The sequence below is a fragment of the Phialemonium atrogriseum genome (genome assembly GCF_030411735.1).
Source record: "Phialemonium atrogriseum strain 8032-3 unplaced genomic scaffold QBC33scaffold_33, whole genome shotgun sequence".
NCBI classification, from domain to species: domain Eukaryota; kingdom Fungi; phylum Ascomycota; class Sordariomycetes; order Cephalothecales; family Cephalothecaceae; genus Phialemonium; species Phialemonium atrogriseum.
In genome coordinates this window covers 260,591-285,472 of record NW_026848170.1, presented here as the reverse complement: position 1 = coordinate 285,472, position 24,882 = coordinate 260,591, and the positions used below count along the sequence as shown (strand labels likewise).

General features: G+C 55.2%; 9 protein-coding genes across 9 annotated transcripts; 4 read left to right on the top strand and 5 right to left on the bottom strand.

Moving 5' to 3' along the window:
• Positions 1-762: 762 nt before the first annotated feature.
• QBC33DRAFT_459829 (uncharacterized protein) lies at positions 763-6,806 on the top strand (the record flags this gene model as incomplete). Its single annotated transcript, XM_060424947.1, has 4 exons — positions 763-2,825; positions 2,887-5,149; positions 5,219-6,619; positions 6,684-6,806. 4 exons carry the CDS (start codon positions 763-765, stop codon positions 6,804-6,806), a joined length of 5,850 nt encoding a protein of 1,949 aa, XP_060279499.1.
• Positions 6,807-7,061: 255 nt separating this feature from the next.
• QBC33DRAFT_480122 (uncharacterized protein) lies at positions 7,062-10,618 on the top strand. The gene is made up of 2 exons (XM_060425323.1): positions 7,062-9,711; positions 9,777-10,618. Exons 1-2 carry the CDS (start codon positions 7,200-7,202, stop codon positions 10,286-10,288), a joined length of 3,024 nt encoding a protein of 1,007 aa, XP_060279498.1. The 5' UTR covers positions 7,062-7,199; the 3' UTR covers positions 10,289-10,618.
• A 144-nt stretch (positions 10,619-10,762) lies between these two features.
• QBC33DRAFT_459902 (uncharacterized protein) lies at positions 10,763-14,269 on the bottom strand (the record flags this gene model as incomplete). Its single annotated transcript, XM_060424951.1, has 1 exon — positions 10,763-14,269. One exon carries the CDS (start codon positions 14,267-14,269, stop codon positions 10,763-10,765), a length of 3,507 nt encoding a protein of 1,168 aa, XP_060279497.1.
• Positions 14,270-14,756: 487 nt separating this feature from the next.
• On the bottom strand, positions 14,757-17,012 carry QBC33DRAFT_598877 (heterokaryon incompatibility protein-domain-containing protein; the record flags this gene model as incomplete). Its single annotated transcript, XM_060432010.1, has 1 exon — positions 14,757-17,012. Exon 1 carries the CDS (start codon positions 16,944-16,946, stop codon positions 14,757-14,759), a length of 2,190 nt encoding a protein of 729 aa, XP_060279496.1. The 5' UTR covers positions 16,947-17,012.
• Positions 17,013-17,576: 564 nt separating this feature from the next.
• Positions 17,577-18,902, bottom strand: QBC33DRAFT_518873 (uncharacterized protein; the record flags this gene model as incomplete). The annotated part of the gene is made up of 5 exons (XM_060426263.1): positions 17,577-17,648; positions 17,728-17,997; positions 18,058-18,280; positions 18,341-18,488; positions 18,542-18,902. The coding sequence occupies 5 exons, from the start codon at positions 18,900-18,902 to the stop codon at positions 17,577-17,579; spliced, it is 1,074 nt and encodes a 357-aa protein (XP_060279495.1).
• A 909-nt stretch (positions 18,903-19,811) lies between these two features.
• Positions 19,812-20,645, top strand: QBC33DRAFT_550285 (uncharacterized protein). The gene is made up of 2 exons (XM_060429068.1): positions 19,812-20,013; positions 20,090-20,645. Exons 1-2 carry the CDS (start codon positions 19,863-19,865, stop codon positions 20,386-20,388), a joined length of 450 nt encoding a protein of 149 aa, XP_060279494.1. The 5' UTR covers positions 19,812-19,862; the 3' UTR covers positions 20,389-20,645.
• A 477-nt stretch (positions 20,646-21,122) lies between these two features.
• QBC33DRAFT_550283 (uncharacterized protein) lies at positions 21,123-22,443 on the bottom strand. Its single transcript, XM_060429067.1, has one exon. It carries the CDS (start codon positions 21,971-21,973, stop codon positions 21,218-21,220), a length of 756 nt encoding a protein of 251 aa, XP_060279493.1. The 5' UTR covers positions 21,974-22,443; the 3' UTR covers positions 21,123-21,217.
• A 426-nt stretch (positions 22,444-22,869) lies between these two features.
• QBC33DRAFT_623091 (uncharacterized protein) lies at positions 22,870-23,888 on the top strand. Its single transcript, XM_060432876.1, has one exon. The coding sequence runs from the start codon at positions 22,920-22,922 to the stop codon at positions 23,616-23,618; it is 699 nt and encodes a 232-aa protein (XP_060279492.1). The 5' UTR covers positions 22,870-22,919; the 3' UTR covers positions 23,619-23,888.
• Positions 23,861-24,625, bottom strand: QBC33DRAFT_598872 (uncharacterized protein; the record flags this gene model as incomplete). Its single annotated transcript, XM_060432009.1, has 2 exons — positions 23,861-24,397; positions 24,617-24,625. 2 exons carry the CDS (start codon positions 24,623-24,625, stop codon positions 23,861-23,863), a joined length of 546 nt encoding a protein of 181 aa, XP_060279491.1.
• Positions 24,626-24,882: the final 257 nt, after the last annotated feature.

Below are 24,882 nucleotides of genomic sequence, written 5' to 3'. Positions count from 1 at the left end.
GCAATTTTTACATAAAACAAAAACTGCTAACTAGTTAAGGTTTGTTATAAAACTGTCAAGTAATAAAAACTTTAAAATGCTTATTAGACAGATAAAGCTATAGGGATTACGCAGTATAAAGTCCTTACAGCTAGGAAATTTACATTCCCCTAGCCTTTAGCTAGGATAACCTGTTATAGTAACCTAATTGTTTCTTAAGCGGCCCCACTTTCCAACAAAACGCCGCTGCCCAACGTAGCGCAACGTTAAGTACAAACGTAACCTCAAGGACGTCAATGTCAATGCCCGCCAAATATGGACATTAAGTTCTGCAAGTATCTATCTAGCCAATCCTTGGGCCTAAGGACGGCTAGGCAAGGAACTGGCGGTCCAGCTGTTTGCCTGTGTAGGCCAATGAATTCCATCGCCTGCACCTGTCCAAGCGAGGCTTTGGATCGTTGGCAACGTTTGGATGAGAATGTTTGCAATTCCCCACAGTCTATTATGTGGCTGTCTGTGATTTGCCTGCTTCAATCATGACATGCCTAGATGGAGGGCCTTCAGTATCCGCACCCCGGTCCATCTGTGGTGGCACGAGCCTGGTCGTCTGCTGTTTGCCTTGTCTATCCCCATTCCATTCCACCCATCGAACTTGAAGAGCTTCCTACAGCACCACCAAAGATTGTAGCAGAAGACAAGCTGCTTGTACGCTGTTTTCTACACAGCTATACCTTTAAACCAGCACATTATTCCCCCAATTTGTTCTTCAAGCCCACTGGATTCATGTCGTCCAATCGAGGATCGTGGCGTGCCTCTTTGCGAGGCTCGAGAGGGGGCGGACGCTCTTCTGGGAATCATGGCAAGCGGCCCGCCCACAACCAAGAGAGCCTGCCGTGCCATCATTTCCAGCGTGGTATGTGCTCCTACGGTGCGAGGTGTCGCTTTTCACATGACCGAACTCGAGGCGGCGGAAGGAATCGAGACAGCCACGCCAACGACGAGCCGGAGACGCCGGACCAGGTTGAAGCGAGGACGGCCTACTTTGACTGGAGGCGACTGCTGCGATTTTCTCCTCCTATCCGAGGTGGTAGTGACCTGTCTCTGGTTCAGCTTTGGGCTGGCGCTGGCGACATACTCGACGGAAGTGGCCGAGACTGGCACCAAATGCTGATCAAAGACCTCGTGGATGACGAATTCTCCGGCCGCCAATACATTAATGCCACGATTGCCCTTAACGTATTGACCGATGACAGCACAACGAGGTCCATCGCCGATGATTTCATCAAAGTCATGACCCATCCGTCGCTCCTCGACTGTCTCTCGGTCGGCACCTATGTCGGGGAGCTGTACCACATCGCAAGCGGTGCCTATGGAGACGTGGCACTGGACTTCATTGCCAAGTATTGCAAGGGCTTGCTCTTGTGCCACGAGAAGTTTCCCAGAATACACACCCCGGTGAATATGGAGGCATCTCTCCAGAGGGTATCGACTTTGGTCGGTGAACTCCTTCGGCGACGACGGCTTTTGGCGCTCCAGGACGGTCTTGTCGAGCTCTTGGTCGCCATGGACAGTGTTGCGGTCCTTCTCAACTCTCCGGAAACTATTACTAGCTACACTGCGTGTGCAGATCACATTGCCACTCTGCGTCGCATGGTAGAGCTGTCCGCGGCGCGTCTGACCGCTGCCGCCGATCCCTCCAACGGCTCCGCTGCCTCGCCCGCTTCTCAACCGGGCCATGTCTTCCCGATCGAGCTCGAGCTCCCCGGCGGGAGGCATGACAACGACCATCTCGACATCGGTCGAATCAAAATCTTCCCGACCACCGACGAGGTGTTGTCTACCCGAAACGACTTCCTGCCATCGACCGACTTCCGACAGCCCCATTTCTACAACGATCCCGTCCAGCGCTACCTCGACACGCACTTCAGGCTCCTCCGGCATGATACGTTTGGTCCGTTGGTCGATTTCCTGCATCAAGCGCTGCTGTCGTTCACGGATGGAGCCAGCCCCCTCAGTGTGCATGATGGAAATGTCCGAGCATACGTCTACCACGCTGCGGCGATCTCGCACCTCTCAGTAGATGACAGGCGAGGCTTCGAGTCCCATGTATCCTTCTCTTTGCCGCAATACCTGCGACGGAAACCTGCCGACGAGCGGCAGACCTGGTGGGACCAGTCGAAGCGACTGGAGCAGGGCGCCCTGGTGTGCTTCGTCTGCGCTGTCGACAGTCGCCCGACGCCCTTGCTCCTCGTCGTCAGCGACAAGTCCACGAACCCCAAACAGAAAAACAACCTTGTCTCAGATGCCCACAGAGGGACCATCTCGGCTAAGCTGGCGACGCCAGTACGCACGGATCTGGAGCTCCTGGCTCGAGTGTACCACCACAAGATCAATGGAGTCTTGATTGATCTCCCCGACCTGATCCCTGCGACCTTCAAGCCAATTCTGGAGAACCTCCAGCACATGATGCTGCACACGCTGCCATTCCAAAGATGGATCATTCCGGATCCGGCCAATGCGCGGGACGCTCCTGACACAATTCCTCCGCCTAGGTACGCGCGTCGAGCTGGGTTCGCATTTCGCTTGGACTCAATCCTCCAGGACAAAACCCGCAGTTTGATACTCAGCTCCACTGCCTCGAAGGACGATGCTGCCATCTTGGACCGTGTTGTGGCTGAGACTGGCCTTGACCGTGGCCAGGCTGCGGCCCTCGTCATTGCTCTTACGACGGAGTATGCCTTGCTCCAAGGACCACCCGGGACTGGAAAATCGTACCTCGGCGTGAAGCTGCTCCAGGTGCTTCTTGCCTGCAAGAGTTCGGCAGACCTCGGCCCCATAGTAGTGATGTAGGGTTCCCAGTGCGATGTCGCCGATCAGGTGCCCAGGTTGACTAACTCTGCTCACTAGATGCTACACCAACCATGCCCTGGACCAATTTCTACAGCACCTCCGGGCTGTTGGTATCAATGGCATCATTCGCATCGGCGGACGAAGCCGGTCGGCAGACCTCGACGATTGCAACCTTGTCGAGGCGAGCCGCAGGATCCCCAAGTCCAAGAATGAAAGTTGCATTCTGGGCAAGACATATTCGGAGTTGGATGAACAGCGGATATCCCTCGGGCACCGTCTGGCGGGTCTCCATGCCCTGCGCAAGGAATCGTCGTCGAAGCACCTGCGGCGATATTTGGAGCGGAATCGCGCCAAGATCCATGCCCAATTCTTCCCAAATGAGCGGGACGGGTACATCACCGTCGGAGACCCAATCTCTGTCTGGCTAGGCAAAAGTTGGCAACCCTTCTCCGCTGAGACGAGTGTAGCCGCCACAGCCGAGCAGCTCAAGGACATAGGGTGTCGGGCGACTCGCGACGTCAACTCCCTGTCTCGATCGGACCGTCGCCTCCTCTACCAGTTTTGGTTGGATGAAATCCGCACGGAGCAGACGGACTCGTTATTCGAGGAGATCCGTCACATTGAGGCGCAGCGCGCACGCATCGATGAGGTCCACAACGAGGTCAATCGACGAGCCCTGCTGAAAGCGGATGTCATCGGCATCACAACCACAGGGCTTGCCAAAGAAACCGCTACTCTCCGCCATCTGAAGGTCAAGGTCGTCATCTGCGAAGAAGCTGCCGAGGTGCTCGAGCCTCACCTCATCTCGGCTCTCATGCCCGGTATCGAACATTTCATCCAGATTGGCGACCACCAGCAGCTGCGGCCCCAGATCACCTGCCGCTCTCTAAGCATGGAGGTGCCCAGCGGCGCACCCTATCAACTTGACCGAAGCCAGTTCGAGCGCCTCGCCGTGGGTCAGCCCGGATTGGCGCCACTCCCGGTCGCCCAGCTCAACGTCCAGCGACGAATGCGGCCCCAAATCTCGCAGCTCATCAGGCAGACCATGTATCCGCGTCTGGAGGACCACGATACTGTGAATCAATTGCCTGATGTGATAGGAATGCGGAACAGTGTTTTCTGGCTCACCCACAGTCATGCTGAGGACGTGGCTGGCGAAGACAAGCGCCTGAAATCTCACGGCAATGCGTGGGAAGTGGGCATGGTGGTGGCCCTGGTCCGACATCTCGTCCGACAAGGAGCATACAAGAGCACCGACATCGCGGTCCTCACTCCCTATGCAAGGCAGCTGCAGCAGCTTCGCGCCGCTCTGGCCTGCGACTTTGTCGTCGTTCTTAGTGACAAGGACGAGGACGTCCTAGCCCGAGATGGCTTCGCCGAGGCTGCGGACCCCAACAGCCAAACCCCGCTCGAGAAGAAGAAGCTCGTCGATGCGATCCGTCTTGCCACCGTCGACAATTTCCAGGGCGAAGAAGCCAAGGTCGTCATTGTCTCGCTGGTTCGCAGCAACGATCGCCACAAGGTCGGCTTCCTCAGGACGTCAAACCGCATCAATGTGCTGCTGAGCCGCGCCCAGCATGGCATGTACCTCATCGGCAACTCCGCCACGTACTCTAACGTTGCTATGTGGGTTGACGTCCAACGCCAGCTCGAGGCCAGCAATTCCATCGGCACGGCATTCGAACTCTGCTGTCCGCGGCACGTCGACACGCCAATCCGGTGCAGCGAGCCCGATGACTTCGCTCGCTTCAGTCCCGACGGCGGCTGCAACCTCCCCTGTGACCGCCGCCTGGACAGCTGCGGCCACCAGTGCTCGGCCAAGTGCCACTCGGAGACCATGCACAGCGCCTTTGCATGCATCCAGCGCTGTCCACGCATCAGAATGACCTGCACCCACAGCTGCCCCAGGCTGTGTGGCGAGGCCTGCGGACCGTGCCTGGTTCTGGTAAACGACGTGCCTCTCCCGTGTGGACATCGTGTCGACAAACTGCGGTGTTGCCAGACGCTGGACATAGGCAAGATTCTTTGCCAGGTCCGTGTTCAGAGGACGGTCTCTGGTTGCGGCCATGTCGTGGAGGTTGCATGTTCTGTCGACATGACTGCCAGGGGGTTCAAGTGCCTTACGCCGTGCGAGAAGGTCCTGCATTGCGGACACATATGTCCCGGATCTTGCGGAACATGTGTGCGTGGAGAAAGCGACGACATCGTCCACAAATCATGCGGTCGACAGTGTGGTCGCCCATACGACACCTGCGGCCATGTCTGCCAGAGCAAATGCCATTCGGGCCGGCCATGCACGCCCTGTGCTCGCCAATGCGAGGTGAGTTTCATCACTACGATATTCATGCGTCAAGAGTGTGGCCAAGTGCTAATAAGAATATGGCGTCAGGTCCGTTGTGCCCATTCACGCTGCTCGCTCTCTTGTCAGCAGGCATGCCATCCGTGCATCGAGAAGTGTGCCTGGTCTTGCGAACACCAGGGTGACTGCCCGATGCCCTGCGCTGCACCCTGCAAACGCCTCCCGTGCAACGAGAGATGCCGCAAGATTCTCAATTGCGGACACCAGTGCCCGAGTATATGTGGCGAGACTTGCCCTGAGGGTTACTGTCAGGTCTGCGGCCAGCACATTGCCGCTCGTGTTGACCTCCTCGAGCTCAAGGACTACCAAGACATCGACCTTGACGAAACCCCTATCGTTGTCCTTGGTTGTGGCCACTTCTTCACAGCCGAATCTTTGGATGGATTAGCGAACATGAGCCAAGTGTATGTGGATGATCCTCTGACAGGACACTACACTGGCCTCCGGAAATCGTCGACCAACCTGTCGGTCCCTTGCTGCCCAGACTGCAAGCAGCCTATCAGACAGTTTGTCACCAAGAGATATGGCCGCGCCATCAATCAAGCCGTCATGGACGAGATTTCGAGCAAGTTCCACGTCGACGGTCTCAGAGAGCTGGCCAAACTGGAGAGTCGTATCCAGGACGTCGCGGACACCCTCCAGAGCAGCCGCTCGGCCGGACAGGATTCGGCGACGCGGGCCCTAGACGACAAAACCAGATACTCCGAGGCCAAAAAGCTGAAGAAGGATATTGACCAGTTCCGTCGGAGGATAGGTGCCGAACAGCAGCCAACTAAAAAACTCTTCGACGCCGTTCGTCTCGCCAGAAGATGCGGAGATGGAAGAATCGACGGCATGGTGGCGGGACTCAGCTTAGACGATCCAACCCCATCGGCACCTGTGTTGGACAAGCAGATCATCCTAGGAACAAACCTCGCGCGTCTGAAGCTTGAGGACATAGTCCTCCACGACAACTTCTTCCTGGAATCCAGGCGTGGAAATGCATTCTCGATTTTGGATCCAACGCTACATCAGGAGCAGGCACCTGCATTTCTGTGCGAGTGTAAAGCGTTTATTGAGGAGTGCCGGAATGAGAATCTCCCCAGAATGGCAATGCAGGGCATTGCCGCCTACGCGCGCATCGCAAAGAGCTTCGAGAGTTTTTGCCGTGGTTGTCCCGCTGAGGCGTCATCCTCGTCAGCTTCGCCCGAGGCCTGCGTCGACATCGCGCGAAACCTGCTCCAGACGGTACCTGACCTATGCAAAGTGGCTTTTGAAGGCGCAAAGGAGCTTCAGGCCGAGATCGAGCAGATCTCGCGACTGTATGAGCGGGGGCGGTACGAGCCGGTCACGGCCGATGAGATCGCCGCCATCAAGACCGCCATGGTCAGCGGCACGGCCGGCATCGCCACCCATTCTGGGCATTGGTACAAGTGCCGCAATGGACACACCGTGTGTTTGCCCATCCGCACTCCTTTTCAGTCTTCCATATCCTATGCTAACAGAGACACGACAGTTTGCAATCGGCGAGTGCGGGATGCCCATGGAGCGCGCCCGTTGCCCCGAATGCCAGGCCCCAATTGGGGGACAGGACCACACGCTGGTAGAGGGCGTGACCCGGGATAAGGATATGGAGTAGGAGACTAGGGAACGGCAGGGCTATCGCCAAGGCGTTGGTCGTCTGGTACGCAGTGTTGTGATGGTGGCGATTGGTTGGAAGTGGGATGTGGGAGAACCGAACCAGAAAAAAATGACTGGTAATTAATTAGTGCGACAGGGGCGCAGACAAAACCACTGTTGACCCATGTGATGTGGGGCGGCGCGGACCGTGCATCCTAGCAGAAACAATCCCTCTCCTAGATCGCAATCTTACACTGCTGCCTAACCATTTTCTTGCATCTCGATTTTGCCATTCTTCAACAATGGACTTCAATCCACAAACGCGCTAGCAGAAACAATCCCTCTCCTAGATCGCAATCTTACACTGCTGCCTAACCATTTTCTTGCATCTCGATTTCGCCATTCTTCAACAATGGACTTCATTCCACAAACGCGAGATCATCTTCTAGAAATACGCGTCGCTCTAGCGGAACCAGTCATCCCATATGACTTCAGCAACTTTGCGACATTCCCCGCCCGTCATGGCTTTGCCAAGGTGTCTGCTGCTGGGATAGACTCAAGTGAAAGAGCTAGATACCTCCAATCTTGGTTCTTCTTCGGCCTGCTTGCAGAGTACCTAGAAGAGGACTTTCGAATCGACGACTTCGTCATTCGTCCTGCAATGAGCTCGGACTGCCAGCTCCTCACCCTCAAAAACCTCCAGGCCCGATTGCTTGATGACGAGGGCCAGCCCTTGCGTTTGTCGAGATGGAAGTCACATGTTGAGCCTGCTTGTGCGCTAGCTTGGACAAAGATCGGCGAAATGGAATCGCTTGGCCTTCTCTCGGCTTCCCCCTCTGGCGAGACCGCTCTCGCAGTCCTTGTCCTCGTTAGAACACTTCGTATCATCACGACAGGGCCGTCTCGGAGTGAGGACAGGTGTGCTCCGTGGGACTCTGGATTTCTCAGGGCTCGCATGCATACTGCAGGATGGTGCCCACAACAAACCGCCGCCTTGTTCGACTTGTGTGATCCCGTCGTCTTGTGCTACCTGGCGCTGCTGCATCCGATTCAAGGCCACAGCGTTTCGCACGAGACCTGCTCAGAGACAGCGTGTGTCGCAAACAATGTTAGGCTCGACACAAGTTACCGGCACCGACATGTTTCCGACAGCTGTACCTGCGACTTCATCAGCGTCGACGCTGAGGCAGTCAAGGACATTATTCGCGGAGACGGGATTCCCCTGGTTTCAATTCGGCGGGAGGAGCACGGGAGAGTCAGTCTGAGAATAAGCAAGGCTAGCTCGCGCAGTGACTACGTCGCCATCTCGCACGTGTGGTCTGACGGGCTTGGAAACCCTACTGCGAATGCTTTGCCACAATGCCAGCTCGAGAGGCTGTCAACGTGTCTGACGCAGATGCCGCGCGAATCAGATGTATCGACCTCCAATGATTATTTGCTCAGAGGGATACGGTTCGAAGCGTCGCTTAACACCAAGGACAGCCCGTGGAAACGTGTTCGGTCTGCGGTGTTTCCAGACCATGATCAGAAAGAGAACCTATTTTGGATGGACACCCTCTGCATACCCGTTGCGACTCGGACCGACCCACCCGTGGTCATCCTAGATGTCAACCGGCTCAAATCAATGGCTATCAATCAAATGGCTCTAATCTACGCCGGGGCCTCCCAAGTCTTGGTCCTCGACTCGGGACTCCAGTCAATGCCTGTGGATCCCTCAGATACAGCCTCCGACGTCGAAATACTAGCCCGTCTCGTCTGCTCGACCTGGATGCGCCGCTGCTGGACGCTGCAAGAGAGCGCGCTCGCTCGCAAGATCCGCTTCCAGTCTGCCAGTGGCGTGGTTACACCGCTGGCACCAACAAAGGCGGCAATAGAATCGGACTCCTTGGAGATCGCCAACCGCCTGGTTCCTTGGATATTGCCCTGGGGAATCAAGATGTATCTCCGACACAGAGCCACGGCAAGTAGGGAAAGAGAGGCTGAACAGGCGGGCCGTACCAACCCCGTCGTCACCCATTTACGGTACCGGCTCCAGGACGCGGCGGACCGAGTCATAAATCTCCTCCCCCGCGGTCTCCGATCCCACAATACTCTTGGCCAGGCGAGTCCGGAGAGCCAGCTCCGGCAATTTTGCACCGTGTGGAATAGTTTGGCGGATCGGAACACCACCATGGCCGAAGACGTACCAGCAATCTTTGCTAATTTGCTTGACATCAACGCTTACCAGATCCTGGCATTGCCTCCTTCGTCAAGGATGAAGGCGATACTGGCCAGCTTGGACGTGTTGCCTCTGGACTTACTGTTCAATGATGGCCCACGCTCAAGAGCCGACAAAGGTGGCCTGGATCGATGGATTCCGAGCGAGCCGAGTCGGGCCAAGATACGGCTTCCGGTCTCGGATGAGGGCGGTCTTGGCCAGGCTGTTGACAGCGGAACCCTGGCATGGACGCATACCGGGGATTTGAAGTGTTGGGGGCAAGACGGGTGTGCCGCCGTTATTTTCAACGGGGTCGACACTTTGCGGAACGATACTGGCTTTATCGTCCGCCTAGATGAGACGGTGTCACGGCGGCTACCCAAAGAGATTTTGGTCAACGTCACGAGGCCCGAGGCCGACGAGTGGCGGCCAGGAGCATGCAAAAAGGTCATGCTGTTACTTGACGTGGAGGACACGGCCATTCCCTTGGGGGAGAAGAGAAAAGGTTGTTCATTATTGATAACAAGCTTCGGTGAAAGCGAAGGACGAAGCGAAGGAAATGGAATCCAGCCACGTGGCGATCAGGCCGTCAATGATGTCGCAGCCATGGTCGGACGGTATGATTGTCCTTTGACATGGCGCACAGCGAGTCCGGATGACTTGCAGAGGCTCCCAGTTGTCGACGGGCTGGCCATTAAAGATGAGTGGCACCTGACAATTCAATGTGGTAAGTGAACCCGCGCCGGAACTATCTCTACAAAGCTGAACTCGTACCTGATTCGACTCCTCCAGAATCCGACATCAGGGATAACCCGCTTCCCCAGCGGCCGTTCCACCAAACTCTCACGAATTTCGTGCAAGGTATCGCAGCATTGTTCATCATAGTCCCGCTGGTGTATTGCGACCTCGCTGCCACCATTATCCGCATCATCATCACGGTACGGTTAGGATGGTCAGGCCTGACTCCACTCGGAAAAGCAGCGACCGTCGTCTTCGCCATCGACACCAGCCGCGTGTTCTCGTTCTTGACACCACCCCCTTTGGCACAGGCGCTGTTCATCGTCGACCGCCAGCGCACAGGAAGCACGCTTTCTGGCATGGACAGCGCGTACATCGTCCTGAGTCTGATGGGCAATGTGTGGTCGATCGCGGTTGTGTTCAGGATCGGCAGTGCTGTGCTGAAATATCTAGCCTATCGTGTCTGGCTGGAGTCGTTTGGGCCGAATTGGCCGGCGGACCGGGGGCGGTTGTGGAATGTTTATTTTTGGATGAGAGGATGGGTAAAACTCCCAACAAAAGGATAGCCATTGGTAGCGTAGAGGACGAGAAAACGGGGATGAATAACTGCCAGGAAATTCCGCGCACTTGGTTGCGCTAAAGCAGGACAAGCTCGGATTGACAGTCCAATCACGGCTTGTGAGAGGTCTAGGGTACTTCCCTCACTTCTATCTCCCGTCTCTCCCCGTCTTACATGTATATACACACAACACACTCGATGACAGCTGTTCTCTCACTCATCCACTTATGCCAAATTACATGGCTCAGGCCATCCTTGTTATTCATTGGGACCAGGAGTCCCAACCTAGAGCTTAGCAATCAGAGGCCCTAGCTAGCCAGTGGTGGTGTTCCTTGCCACGACAGCGACCCTTACTTATACTTGATCAAATTAACCAAGTAAGTACAACCTTATATTCGACTTGTGGAAGGTTCGATTTGATTTGACGTATTTGCCTTGCTTGCTACTTGAATTTGATTCACCTGACTTGTGCCTAGCCCTGCTAAGCACCGCCAAAAACCAAAAGGCTTTGTATATTGACTCTGCCAAAGCCACGCCGGCGCAACAGTTCTCGGCCACGGTGAACAGGGAACTCAACCACAGACATGATGCTGACATCCTCGGCACCAATGCCTGCTTCATCTAATAGATGTAGCACCGCACAAAGCGCCTCCCCTGTAGCAAGCACGTCGTCTACCACCACTACTGACGCGCCCCTAGGGACCACGTCCCGGTCCATCTCGATCGTCTTCTCTCTTGAATCGTTGGATGCCGAAGACGAGATATGCGACGGGGACTTGATGACTGAAAGAGTGGGTGGGGGGAGCTTGCCGGCTTCGCGAATCAGCGCCAAGGGTACATCGACCCGTAAGGCCAACGCCGACGCATAGACAAACCCGCCGGCCTCGCAACACGCCACCACGTCGACCTTGGCCCAGTCACCAGTGAAGTGAGTTTGCAGCAGAGACGTACATAGGGCCAGCCCACCTGGTTGCTGTGAGATGTCGAGCACGTGGCGGAACTCGATGCCGGGGCGTGGAAAGTCGGGTACCGGGCGCACCATATTGGCCAGTCGCTGCAAGTCCTCGTGGAAGAAGGGAAGCAGGGAGTGTTCGGCAAGCCTTTTTGCCGCCTCTTTTCCAGTCTTGTCATTGTCGAAGATGAGACTGGGGCGGTAGTCCGAGGTCGTCAAATTCGACCTGCCATTGTTCTTATCCTTGCTGTCCTTGTTGTCGCCACCGTCGTCATCACCACCGTGGCACCCTCGGCAAACCCGCCGCGTCTCGTCGCTCGCTTTGACGCGAACCTCGAGCAGTCTGCTGTCTGGCACCAAATGCGAGAAGGCGGCTACCGGCGCCTCGTCTCTCATCCCAGTAATTAGCAGCACGTCCACATCTACGGCGCCGTACACCACGTTCAGAAAATGCTCCTCTGGCAGCCGAGGTCGCTGCCGCACCTGGCCCTGGAAAAATGTAGTCAACGCTGGCCGGTGTTGCTCCTTGTAGGCACGGTCGCAAAGCAGGCGGTTCAGGTCGGCACCCGTCGCCGCCGCGTATTCTCGCTTGGTCGCATCGCTAATGTTGACTGCACGCGCCGTGAGCGTTTTGTGGGTGCATGTGATGAACACGGAGACCCAGATGTCGGCGCAATAGTCCTTGCCGGCGCAGCTTTCGCCCGTGACAAGAATTATGAGCTTCTGTTCCATCGGCGCTTTCGGGAGCGGGCAGGCGTAAGCCAGCACATTGCGCGGGTCCGAGCTGTGTTTGAGACGGGCTAGGCGTGGCCGGTTCGGTCCAAAGGCCTTGGCCGCCAGCGCGGCGTCTCTGGGGTCCGGCCCAAGGTCGGCGCCGTAAGCTCCGCTGCTCAAGGGCAACAAGTCCCTGGCGACGTTGTAAACCCACGTCACGGCAGCTCGAGCGGCTTCGGTTCCATCTTGGTCGCGGGGCCATACACCAGTTACCACGCAGGCAAAGTCCCAGTCTCGGCAGCCGAAAGCAGTGGCATTAGCCGCCACGTCGCCGACCGCTCCGCCACCTTGCAGCAGATGGAGATAGCAGAGTGGCGAGGGACGAGTCTCAACGGCGGCCACCAAGATGTCGGCGACGTTCTCTGCTCCAATGCGATTTAAGAATACACATCGCTTGAACGAGGAGGTCTTGCCGCCGCCGTGCCCGCCGTGCATCCCGGACATGTACATCTCGGTCTCGAACAAACCGACGCCGTCGACGACCTTGAAATTGTCTTCCGGGCCCAAGATTGTACCTACGGGGTTGGGCGTGGGCGTGGGCGTGGGTGTCTCAAATGTGAGCCTAGACGTGGGAGATTCGAACATAGTCACGCCAAGATGCAGCTGGCCGCTGTCCCAGTACAGATACGCGTCTGCAGAACAGTTCCGGGGGAGGTCCCTGGCGACGAATTTATCAAAATCGCCAAGTTTGAGCCGCGCCTCGAGGTTGTCGCTCAGTGGGACAACCCAGTATCGAGTCGAGTAGGTCGGAGCCGCGTAAGCCTTGAAAGTAACGCTGACCACGATGCCAAAGTTGGTCCCGGCGCCTTTGATCGCCCATAACAGATCGGTTTCGTTTTCCGGGCGCACAGCACCGGTCGGCCGGTGTTGGCTTGGCACACAACCAATGTAGAGGACCTGGCCAGAGTCGACGCTAACCAGCACGGCACCGACGATGGCGTCGCACGCGAGCCCGTGCAGCCTAGCCAGGTGCCCTATGCCGCCTTGTAGCCACAGCCCCGCGCCTACGCTTGGGCGAGCCCCCAGGGGCACTGTCACGCCCGCCGCCATGGTCTTGCGGACGATATCCCCCGTCTTGCAGCCAGCCTCGGCGACGACCAAAGAGCCGGAGTCGGAACCGGATTCTCCTCCATCCTCCCCAGCCGTGAGAATGTGTACTTGGTCAAAGGCGCCCATTTCGATGGAGACGACGTTGGGCCACAGACAGTGGCCGCTGTGACCCCCGCCGACGACAGTCAGGCCGACCCCGTGCTTCAGAGCCCATCGAACGCACTGCTGGACATGTCGGATCTCTGTCGGCAGAATAATCGAGGCGGGGTAGTGGAGGCGAGCCTCCCAGTTTTTAACCGTCTTGTCCTCCGCCGCCACTGGCACCTGCGCCGCCAGCTCCGGCAATGTGGTCGCATGTTTGGTAAAGGCCACCATGACGTTGGGCGAGCTGAGCAAGAGATGGTCCGGGTGGGATTCCTCACGACGGCCCAAGGCGCGGCAAACCTCACGCCACTCGACTCGGATAGCCTTGTCCACTTCTACATCCTGCATGACAAACCCCGCGACAAAAGGAGCAAAACAATCCAGCACCTCGTCGTCATTTGCCACGCGAGCGACTCCGGTAGGGAAAGAAGCCGTTCGATGGCACACCAAGCCGTCGAGGTGCAGGGTCCCGTCGCGATGGAAAACCACCACCATTCCGCCTTCTGGCTGCATAACAAGCATTTCCAGAGCCCGTTCGATGAACCTGTGTTTGGGCTTCATGCCGTACATGCTGTGGCAGAATAGGATGACGTCGAATTTTTCGTCGCTACCACTCGCACCGGCACCTGCACCGCTCCCTGTATTGCTGTCCAGACCGAATGGGATTCGATGGATGTCAGGCGGGCTTTCCAGACAGGGCAGCGGGGACTCCGTCTCTGAGGTAGAGCAAAAGCATTCTTCCAATCTTGTAGCAAACACGCCGTTAGGCTCAAATGCAGCGTATCTCCTAACCTTCTGTCTCTGACGGCTGGGCAGGTATCCAAGTACGCTCTTCGGGCCGGGTCCGATTTCTAGCACTGAGATATAGATACGCGAGTTGAAGAGAGGGGCTAGCAGCTGAGATAGTTGAGGGATAATGAAGTCTTGGTACGTCGTCCATCCTGAGCCCCGCACCAAGATATCGAAGCCAGTGCTGTACTGTGTGTCGGACAACGGCTGCTTCGAGGACGACGCCTTTGCCGTGACTTTCTGCCTAAGGGCCCACTTTAAGGAGTAGAGTGTAGCCATGTCAGTTTGGCATGAGTGTGTGTATCTCGCACTAGTACGACAATGGTTGATGTAAACCTCATGGCGATGTACCGTTGGCTACAGGCAAAAAGGACTTGCGACTGGCAGCATTGCAAAGCCACGTGACGAATATTCCGACACTGAGCAGGCCTACAAGGTATCTCGCTGTGAAAATGGGATCCTGTCCAGTCGATTCATGGCCGCACCAAACACGGGACCTCGTCTATGACTTGCAGGCAGCCCCCAGCTCCGACCCCGCATGCCAGCATGGATTGCTCTTTCTCTATGTGGTGCTCTGAGTCGGTGACCTGCAGGTACGCCTCTTGAGTCGTGTTTCTTCCCAAGGTAGGTCGTCCAGCAATTTGATGTGATTGCGATGTGAGCTTGATTCGGTTTGACTTGAATAATTGAAACGGGGTGGGCGGAGTCTAATAGCCTGGAAGAGATTTCTATCTCATCAGAGAGTCGTTTGCAAACTAATAGCAGTCTAAATAAGCCAAAATTCGGTTTCACCCTCCTTATCCGCTCCCCTCTTACTCTCAAGCGCCTCCCACTTCCTGCCGTCCTGGAGTCCATGGATGTAGCACTCCCCAATAAACTCCCATGCCCCCTCGCTGCTCGGACGTAGTACTAATGGCAGCTTCCCACCCATGCAGATCACAATCGTGTCCTCCGGCTGCGCAAGAGGCGGTCCCAGGCCGATGTAGCCGCCTCTCCCATGTTGGTCCTCCGTATTGATCACCCGCCGATGTGCGAGACGGGTGGTGAGATAAGTGAAGACCATATCCGGCCCGGCAGCGGATGGCCAACCAAAGACCTTGACCCTGAGCATGGTAAGCAGACTAAGCGCCATGGTCCAAAGCACAAAGAACCCTACGGTATCGAGCCTTAGAATCTGGAGAATCCGGGCGGGGACCATGTGGGACAGATGCCAAATCCGGAAGAAGAACTCGACATTATCGATTGTGATTCCCTCACCAAGAAACCCATCGGCTCCGCCGTGGAGGGTTTGGCAGTACGCCCGAATCCGCGACTCGCCCGTGACGGAGTAGTTCCCCGGCTCCCACATGCCTCCCACGTCTTCGCAAGAACGGAGAGCCCGCTGGTACTCCAGGTAGCCGCGAGCCCAGTTTGCGCGAGAAATCGGGGACAGGTCGAGCTCCTGCTTGGGAGGCGGCCGAACGACTTGACTAGCTCTTCCAATTATGCCTAGGACGTGGCCCCTGAGACGGAGTCTTTGCCCCGTTGCATCAAACTCGGGTGCGTAGGCCGAATCCCCGGAAGCGCGGTAGGTGGGCCTTTGTTCCGGTCGGAATTCGGTGAGGAAATGCCGCCACAGGAATGGCTCCGTCAATCCGCCTGCTGTCCAGTTCGGCACCCAGGTGGGCAGGCCCGCCATTTCATCCCCGACTTGCCCTGTTGTCCCGTCCGGCAGCGGCCGCCACCTTTCACGGGTTATGCTGGTGACGCTCAAGAGATCCAGATTTCCTAGGTGTTGCATCAGCCCGACTGCTGCCTGCCGATATATTTCTGCAGCAGGCACTAGATAGTTCGGATCTGGCAGTCCAAAGTCTCGATGAACAACAGTCTGACCCTCCGTTGTATGGGCAGAGAGCAAACCGTAGAATGCGAAGAGGCGGTCCTGTGGCATGGTTGCTTCGGCTTTCTGGCTGTACATCAGCGCCTCCATGACGCTCAGGCCAACCCCTGATTGAGAAGTCTCTTCTTGTTCATCGCCAGATCCCACTCTCTCTTGTTGTTGGTCACCCGGCGGCTCGGACGTTTGGCCTTGCTGTTGGTACTGCTTACGTATTTGGTCGAGGTTGGCACATAGCTGCAGACGCTGCAACGCGCTGGAGTATGCCCCCAGTTTCAGGCCGGCAATCTCTCCAAGGTAGTTTATGGCGCCCCAGAAGTGTGTCCACGGTAGTTGGTGGTAGCCGCATAGGACGAGCAGATCAGGCGATACGGCCAGCTCCTGCACGATCCAGGCCCGACTGAACCAGCTTCTGTTGAGCAGGGCGAACAGGTCCCACCAGAGTCTGAACGTAGGTGGCGGGAGTTTAGATGGCCCATCTGTTTGCTTGAATAGGTCGCGTTTGACGTTGTTGGTTTTGTCAAAGTTGAGAATGGTATGGACCCGAAAGACAAGCTCCAGGCCACGTTCGCTGCTGCCGTCGCCGTCTTTTTCGCCAAGCCATATCACGGCGCGTTTGGAGCTCGCGTAGATATCCCGCATCACGAGAACCTGAGAGGCCTTTTCGGCGCTGTCGTTCTGGTTGATGCAGACGGCGTCGACCCACATCCATCGTGATTCGGAGGGGTCCCGCAGGCGCCACAATGCGAAGTAAAGGTTGTCAGTGACATTTAGGTATCTCATGCTGGCATCTCCGTGGATGGCGATCCATCGACCCAGAGAAGAGCCGCCCCAGCAGTAGGACAGGGCCTCGTAAGGCCTCCATTCTGGGCCGTGGAGGGGAACATGGTGGATTTTGCAGTAGACGACGTGGAAGCTAGAGTTGCTGGGAAGGATTTCGAGGAGCCGGATTTCTTTCCGTGTGGGGTCTGTGGACAGCGGAGTATACCCATAAGGCTGTCGCTCCTCGTCATGACAGTGCTGCTGCCAGGCCCGCTCGCGACTTTGCACATGGTACTCGTCGGTCGGTGTGTCGGCCATTGCTTTCAATTGATTGTAGGAAATGCGTGGAATCACAAAGGAGACCTGTAGCCGATAGAATATCACTCGAGAAAAGGAAGCACTTGACTCTATATAGCCACTGAGCGTCTTAAAAATACAGTCTGCATGTAGTGTTGTGGTTGTGAAAGCCCAACTGAGAGCCTGCCCGGCTTTTTCAGCCGTGGCGGTGGCTTGGTTCTCTAGTCGTCGTGCTTGATCAGGACTAGACTCGTAGTAGTCTGATACTGCCAAGGACTTCCAATTTGCGGCTGGGCTTGCAAACCCTCATGTGACCCAGTAACGTCCCCCATATGACCGCTGGATGAGACGGTTGGAATCACCGCAGAAAAACCTGCTTACCAGGATTGCTCGCCGCTTTCCAAGGTTAGTCAAATTGATTCTCCAAGAGACATGGATTCAGCATGACCAAGGTCGGAGGGATTGGGCGAGATTTCACAAATTCACAACCAAATATTGCTCACTCCCAAATCTCTTGGAAATCAAATCCATTCGCCATTTACCTCCAACCAGATCTCCAGTTTTGACTTAATCCTAGCAGACGAGTCATCTAACAGTCCATCCCAGCTTCAGTAGTTGTGCTCCCTAGTGCGCCTATATCCTCGCCCTTGCTCAAGGAATTCCAAGGTACCCGTCTTGCGGGAAAGGCGATGTGTCTTGAGCCGGGGGTGGAGCTTGGGGGTCCTAGTGGGTTCGCATCGACAGTTAACAATAGGCAACAAACAGGCTGCAAACCTGGCTTGACAGGAAAAAAGCTACTCACATTAGAACCGCCGCCGCCACAACCACCGCATCCGCCACCGCCGCATGCGCCAGCACAACCCATCGAGCGAGCGCTGGCAAAACCAGGAGCTTCGATTGATGGTTCGCCCAGGTGCGTGCCGTAGTAGCAGATCTTCCGGTGTATATCGTAATCGACACTCTTGCAAGGCAACAGCTTCCCACATGCCTCGATGCAATTTTTGTAGGAGTCCTGTCTGTCACGGTAGATGACCTTCGTTCCATGCCTCTTGCTACAATCCATGCGGAATGCCTGCAAAATTGTTAGTTTTCAGCTACCCAAGCGGAAGACTGTTTGTGAGAAGGAAGATACCTCGCCAACTGAGGTGACAAACTGCTGCCCATCCGCATACGGGCATTCCGTCGAGCACAAGATGGTGGCAGAGTCTAGGGCCTCGATTGGTGGCGGGTCAATTAGGAATGCATAGCTGTGCATGTCCTCCGCTCCACAGACGATAGAAGAGAATCCGCCTTCATGGCTGAGCTTGCATTCATGGTATGGATCCGCGTTTCGGGCGTGGGCGATGAATTGGACACTAATTAGCCCAACATTAGCTGTAAACTCGTGTAAACTTTGGTAGCTCAAGGAGTCAAACCTATTGCAGGTGTCCGTCTTGGAGCACTCGTTCATGCATTCTCTAAAGTCGGTGGCAATGAAGGTCTTGATGACGGAAGCAGCTCCGTGAGTGCAGCACTGAATGAAGAACGTCGCTCCGTCTGCCGTCTGATACAGTTTGCCGTCACCTTTGGACTGGTCAGCTCCACAACAACCGGAAATTCTAGTAGAGTCCACCTACCACTGGGACAGATGGGAGAATTGGCATAAACCAACGCAGAGGTCGGCGGAGCAGCCCGAGTAGCAGGGCAGCCCTCTCCATCGATCAGCGGACCAGCTCCGTTGGAGGGGTCAGATGGGTTCTGAGATCCTCCACCGGCACCTCCTCCGTTGGGGGGGTCAAATGGATTCTGGGATCCTCCACCGGATCCTCCTGCGGTGTTATCACCGAAGGGATTCTGGCTACCCGAGGCCCCGGCACCGTTGAGGGAGGCGTCATCTGCCGAGCCGAAGGGATTCTGTGGGCCATCGCTCAATGCTAAGCCCAAGAAACCCGAGAGGGTGAAGGCCAACAAAGGCGACGTGCGGAAATTGATCTTCATATTTGCAGTCTTCAGACTTGCAGTGATGAGGCGAGGAGGACTGGGTGTGAGAGAGAGATGGCGTTGCCAACTGCTGATGGAGGTAATTACTACCCAAGTTCTGGACATTGACCAGGAAGATGCTCTTTGCTTTATATGCGTTGGTGGACATTTGATAGGGATGGATTCTAACCTTAGACTTGACGATTCAAACAAGACATCCAACCTGGAACTTACACACGGCATGGGGTTTCCTGAATCTGACTCGTATCTCTGATACATGACAGAATCAAAAACCCCAGTCGGCCCGAAGTCCCAACAACGTGAGCTGAAAGTTGAGGGTATCATCTGACTGATTCTCACCGTGCCCGAGGTCTTCAATCATTGAGGCATCGAATGTAAATCGGAGGCGGCGATTTTATCTCGTAAGATCAGCTTTCAACTGTCTTTCAAGTGGCCTGACCCGAGTCAAAGGCTTAAGCAAAAGAAACCTGCGATTGTCTCAAATATGCGCGGGACGTGGCTGAGGGATTAGATCACCGGAGCGGGCCGACAATCTTCATAAAGTGGCTTCAATCTTTGTGAAGTGGCTTGCGTAGACACGGCACGGTTTCCTAGCTGGGATATGATTGAAGCCACTCACTTCTGGTCTGCCCTGCGCCAATGCCGGCAAGGCGATAATAACAAACATCCATCGGACCGACGTGGGGTAATTGTTGATGCATGTTTGACTGCTTGTCTGCTTGTCTCGGGTGGTTTTCGAACTCAAGAGAAGGCCCGAAGTTTGGTTGAGGGGATGACGACAACTTGTGGTTGGTGGTTTACACGCTCATAGCTTCCATGGAGAGGTAGGTAATAATTAATTAGGGTTCTTGTCCTACACATAGAAAGATAGAAATAGGGAGCTGCCTCCGCAACTCTCCAACCTCAGCTCACTTCATCGGCTTTACTTACTGTCTATGTTCATTATCCCCACGCACCATGAAGACCCAAGCCATCCTCTTCGTTGTTGCCTCGTATGCTGTTGTTGGAGAGGCTGCTGTTTGTTGGACGAATGGCTTTAACATGTTGCTGGGTGGCCAGCCCTGGGGCTCCAACTGTCAGCAACAAGCACTCCCAGTGGCACCGATTCGTGAGTTTTTCGTCGTTTACATCGGAGTGATATGATGGCGGCACGTGGGCTAATCACTATGAAGCACCCGTTGTAGCACCCGTGGTTCCAGTAAACCCGTGCCCACCCCCTCCGGCACCAGTCACGGTGACGGCGACGTCGACGGTGACAACAACCTCCGTCTCTACAACCACCGAGACGTCGACGACGACAACCACCCAGACGCAAACGAGCTTTGGCATCAACCCCACGCTGGCTGCCTCGGCCTCGAGCGTTTGTATGGGTCTTAACCCTCCCCGCGCCACTCCGCTCTTCGATCAGAATGGTTCTCCCAAGTGCTGTGGTCCTGTCATGGGTGTTTTACCAAATGGTAGCATTGGCCAGGTTTGCCCATAAGCACAAAGGGAAATGGGGAGTGTGAAGTCCGTCATCATATCTATGTTGAGTTGTATGCTTCCCTAAATCTTCCGGAAAGCAGGGATAGGACTGGAACACGGGATACTGGCGTTATTGGAACGGTCCCTGATAAACCCGGTGGTAGTGGATGCTATTGCCGCTGACGATGTGGCTGTTATTATCACCAGGGTAGCCAGACGGAAATTTAATCTGGGTAGCAGGGACTAGTTGCGATGCAATGGAAGCTGCGTCGCGAATTTGCGTGAATGATATGCGGCATGTCCAATCACCCGCATTGGGTAGTAATTATTCGCTTGTCGTGACAGACACCAGTCGTGGTTGTAATCCCGATCGTTTTGGAGCAGCCAACAAGGCGTAACCCTGACCACACTAGAGACGCGAGCTTGTTATTTTGTTTCATTTTCTTATGACTAAACATCGAAACAATACCCGTAACCAAGACTAATATACACAGCCCAATGCAGTGCAGGCAACCTCGGTGTAAGATATAATTACTCACCCCAGCTACTTTATCCTTACTGCGGTAACCGCACCAATCCACAGATACCCAGTCGCCCTCCTGGCTCTTTGACAGTGTATGCTGCCTAGACGGAACTTTGGTATTACCCTTGCAGTCCGCGCAGAACTCACTCATCGCTCACAACTGAAGTCAGTTTGGATTAGTGTTTTGACGCTACTGACATGGCATGAAGCACAAAGTACGCTTCAAGACATTCTGAGGAAGAAATGACGGCTTTATGGGAGAGGGTATCTAATTAATACGGCAATTTCAGCAAAACAGATCCTGCCCTCAAGTCCCGTCCCTATCTCAAACGGACATCTCCCGCAAAGGCTCTCTCTTCTTGTTCCTCCCCCCGCTCCGCAGAAACGCAACCATCCCATCCTCTACTTCCTCCTCCCCCTCGGCAAACTGGGAATATCTCCCAGATTCTCGGTACTGGAGCTCAAATCCCTGGTTGGCGAGCTTTTTCTTCATTAACAGGCCAACAGCGTTTTCCTCCTCAAGGTTGCACTTGAGGCGTTCCCACTGGAGATCGGTCATGTCTGGTTCGCGGAACCGGCACATGGCAAAATCGATCATGACAACGCGGTAGCCGGTGGGATAATGGAAGCTCTGACCTGGGCTGCTGTTGCTATTGTAGTTGTTGTTGTCGCACTCTTGGGGTGGCGCGACGAGGAAGTTCTCGGGTCGCACATCTTCATTTGCAATCTCATAGTCGCCGAGGATCTGGACCTCCCTGACAGCTTGGATGACAATCTCCTGCCATGACGAGCGAGGCGCCGAGACGACAAGGTTCGCAAGCGTGAAACCGGGGATGTATTCCATTAGAAGGCCGCGGATGGAGAAGAGGTTCTTGCGCTGCCATGGGGTTGCTGTGGCAGGTAGAGCCATGTCAACATCAACAGAGGCGTAGAGCTGGGGAATCTGCCGGCCCTGGTGGGCATGAAGGCGACGATAGACGGTTGTCTCGACAGTGTGCTGGCGGTTGAGCTCCGTGGCAAGGTGCCTCATTCGAGGCATCGTTCCAATCCCGCTCAGTCTCCTCCTTGAAGTCGTCGACATGCTCAAGGTTGTGTAGGAATTTGAACATGTCGCTCTCGGGCGTAGAGAGGTACGCGTGCTCCATGTTCTGAGTCCAAGGCTCGATTCCGTTGCCGTCGCGCAGCTCCTCTGCGAATCGGCGATCAAACAGCTTCAGGAAGGCGGCCCGGGGAACACTCTGCTCGACACGCCAGGCCCCGAGGATCTCGACAACCATTCCGCACGATAGGGTGCTCGGCTTAAGCAGCTGGCGAACCTAGATGTCGACCTTTGCGTATGACTTGGCGACGGTGAGGTTGAGAGTCTGCCCGACTCGGTACCCAGCCTGGGCCGACGCCAGATTCGATTCTGGCGACGCCATCCAATTGCGCAGAGCGAGACTCGATGAGGATCCGATGAAATGTGATTGATTCTCGAGACAGAAACATGTATGGAAGTGTATGAGTGTCTGTAATTATCAACTGGGAGGAGGAAGTAGAGAGAAAGTAACGCTCGGGTGTGGAAGGAAAGTGACTCAAAGGGAGTACCCGTAGGCAGGTGGGAGAACCTTATTTAGTGGATCCAGCTTCATGGGGCTGCCTCACACGCCGTATCTTTGTACCGTACGTACCCGAGACAATAGACTCTGGGACAATGGGAGCAAAACAATAGGGAGGCCTTCAATAATTCAGTGGCTCACGATCGGCACATGTTTTGTGCGGTGCTGCAGCCCCCCCGGGCAGCCACTAGTCCAGAGGGAAGCCTTGGTTGCTCGCTACTTGCAAGGATAATTATAACGCAAAGTCTTCCCGATTTCCATTGGTATGTAAACTAGGATGAACCCTTACACTAGCCAACCCACAGCCCATGCATAGCCACGCCAAGACCCCCAATAAGTTGGAGATTCGACCCCGATACGATTTACGAAAAGTGGGCCTCGGAGGTGGAAGTTGTGAATATAAGGAGGGCTCAAGTTGCCCATCGGTTCATGCTTCACAGCTCAGACAAAATCATGCAGAGCAAAATGTCGGACGCCGGGGATGACACTTCCATTTCAGCGAGCCACGATTCCGAATTCGAGCCATTCAATTTCACCCATACCCTCTACATCACCCCTCATAACTCCACGCACCAAACAGTAAAGATCCACGATATCACCGGCGTGTCCACCGCGCCATACTCCTCTGATCGCTACAACGAAGAAACAGAAGAAATTGGCCAAGCGAGACCCGATGAGGCCGCCAACTGGATCCTCGACAACCACCACCACTGGCGAACCGCAACCCTCCACCCCGGACATGCCGCCACCAAAACTACAGACACGGCTCTCGCATCATGGACACCCAGCCGGTGGTCCCAGGGCAAGAACGAATTCGCCTTCCCTCCCGGCTCGCCGCATTGCGGCCATGGCCTTGTCATGCAGAGACAAGGCGTCCTCAGCTACAGGGTCGAGACCTTTGTGAAGGACTCGGTTCAATACCTGTGGAGATACGACGGGTACTCTCGGCGCAAGTTGACGCTCTGGAAGGTCCTTGGGGGAGGAAAGACTGCGGTTGCGAGATACAAGGCGCCGTATAGGGTGGCCACTACTGGCGGCACCCTTGTTGTCGACAGCGGAGAAGTTGATCTTGTTGTGGCAGTTTTGACGTGCCTTAGTATGCTCCGGAAGATAAGACAGAGTGACTAGTAGAGACAGTGGGGTATTATGGGAATAACATGTGCCTGGGGTTTGTGCGCCGCAGATAGTCTCAGAGCGGAATTCTCACTCAGGAGGTGGTTGTGGTCTATAATTACTTGACGGGTGACGGGAACAGAAATGGCAACAGAAGCAGGGGATGGAGCATAAAATATGCATTTCGAACAACAGAATTCGCAGCGGCGCCCTAGTATCTAACCATCACTATGATGAGGTTCTAGGTTATGGTACAATTAATATCCTAGCTCTGCAATCCGTCCGCTATACCACGCCGTGGACTCTTCTGTCGACATCGAATCCTCCTCCTCATCAAATTCGTACTGCATTGAATGCGTTTCCGCGAAGTGAAGGCGGATGCAGAGAGGACACATAATTATTGTACCGCAGTCCCGAGAGGAGAGATGCCCGGCGGGAAATTCCTCAATCCACTCCCTGGTGCATCTGAGCTCCGGGCATAATTCTCGACTTCCGCCACAGACCCAACAGGCACCGTACTCGCGCCACGAGGTGATGTCAGGAACTGTGACGTCCATGAAAAGCGTCTTGATTGTCAATCCGAGGGTCGCCGTAGGGACCTTAACTAGGTGATTGTCGTCTGCGGCTGGGAATGCTTGCATGTCGAAAGGTTGTTCGGGCTCGAGGGGGTCCGGGTTGACGAGGAAGTATTCGTACAGTGCAACGGAGTACGAACTCTCAAGTTCGCCACATCGCACGCGTCGCTCTTGTCCAACTAACGTGTAGACGAGGATGCCCTGTTCAATGGACTGGGGCTGGACAAGGCAGTACTCATGGCTATTGGGATCACAGCTGGCAAAGCCGAGATATATCCAGCCACAATTCCAGCGGCAGTTATCTACCGCCTTGGGTGGTCGCGATGTTGTCGGGGGAGCGACGGACGACCGTGTCTATGAAGTTGGCTGCGAGGGAGGTCTTATTTAGAATGAGGATCGCCTGTTATTGACCAGAGTGGCCAAATGCGTATGACTGACAGGCTTCATTGTCAAGCATCAGATGTCTCAGGAGCTGCAATGCGACCTTTTGAGATTGAAGCTCTGACGAAGATGCGGGGGGGGCGGATTATATATACATCTCGAAGGTTTGTCTGACAACTATGAATGTAAAAACAATCTTCCAAGAGGCTTTTGCATCTCTAAGCCTAACGGTAACTCAAGTTTCCCAGAAGCTTTAGCGGATCTCAAAATGAAAGCATTCACTTCCTAAGTTTAACAATAGCATGCGCTTCTCGGTTGGTTTA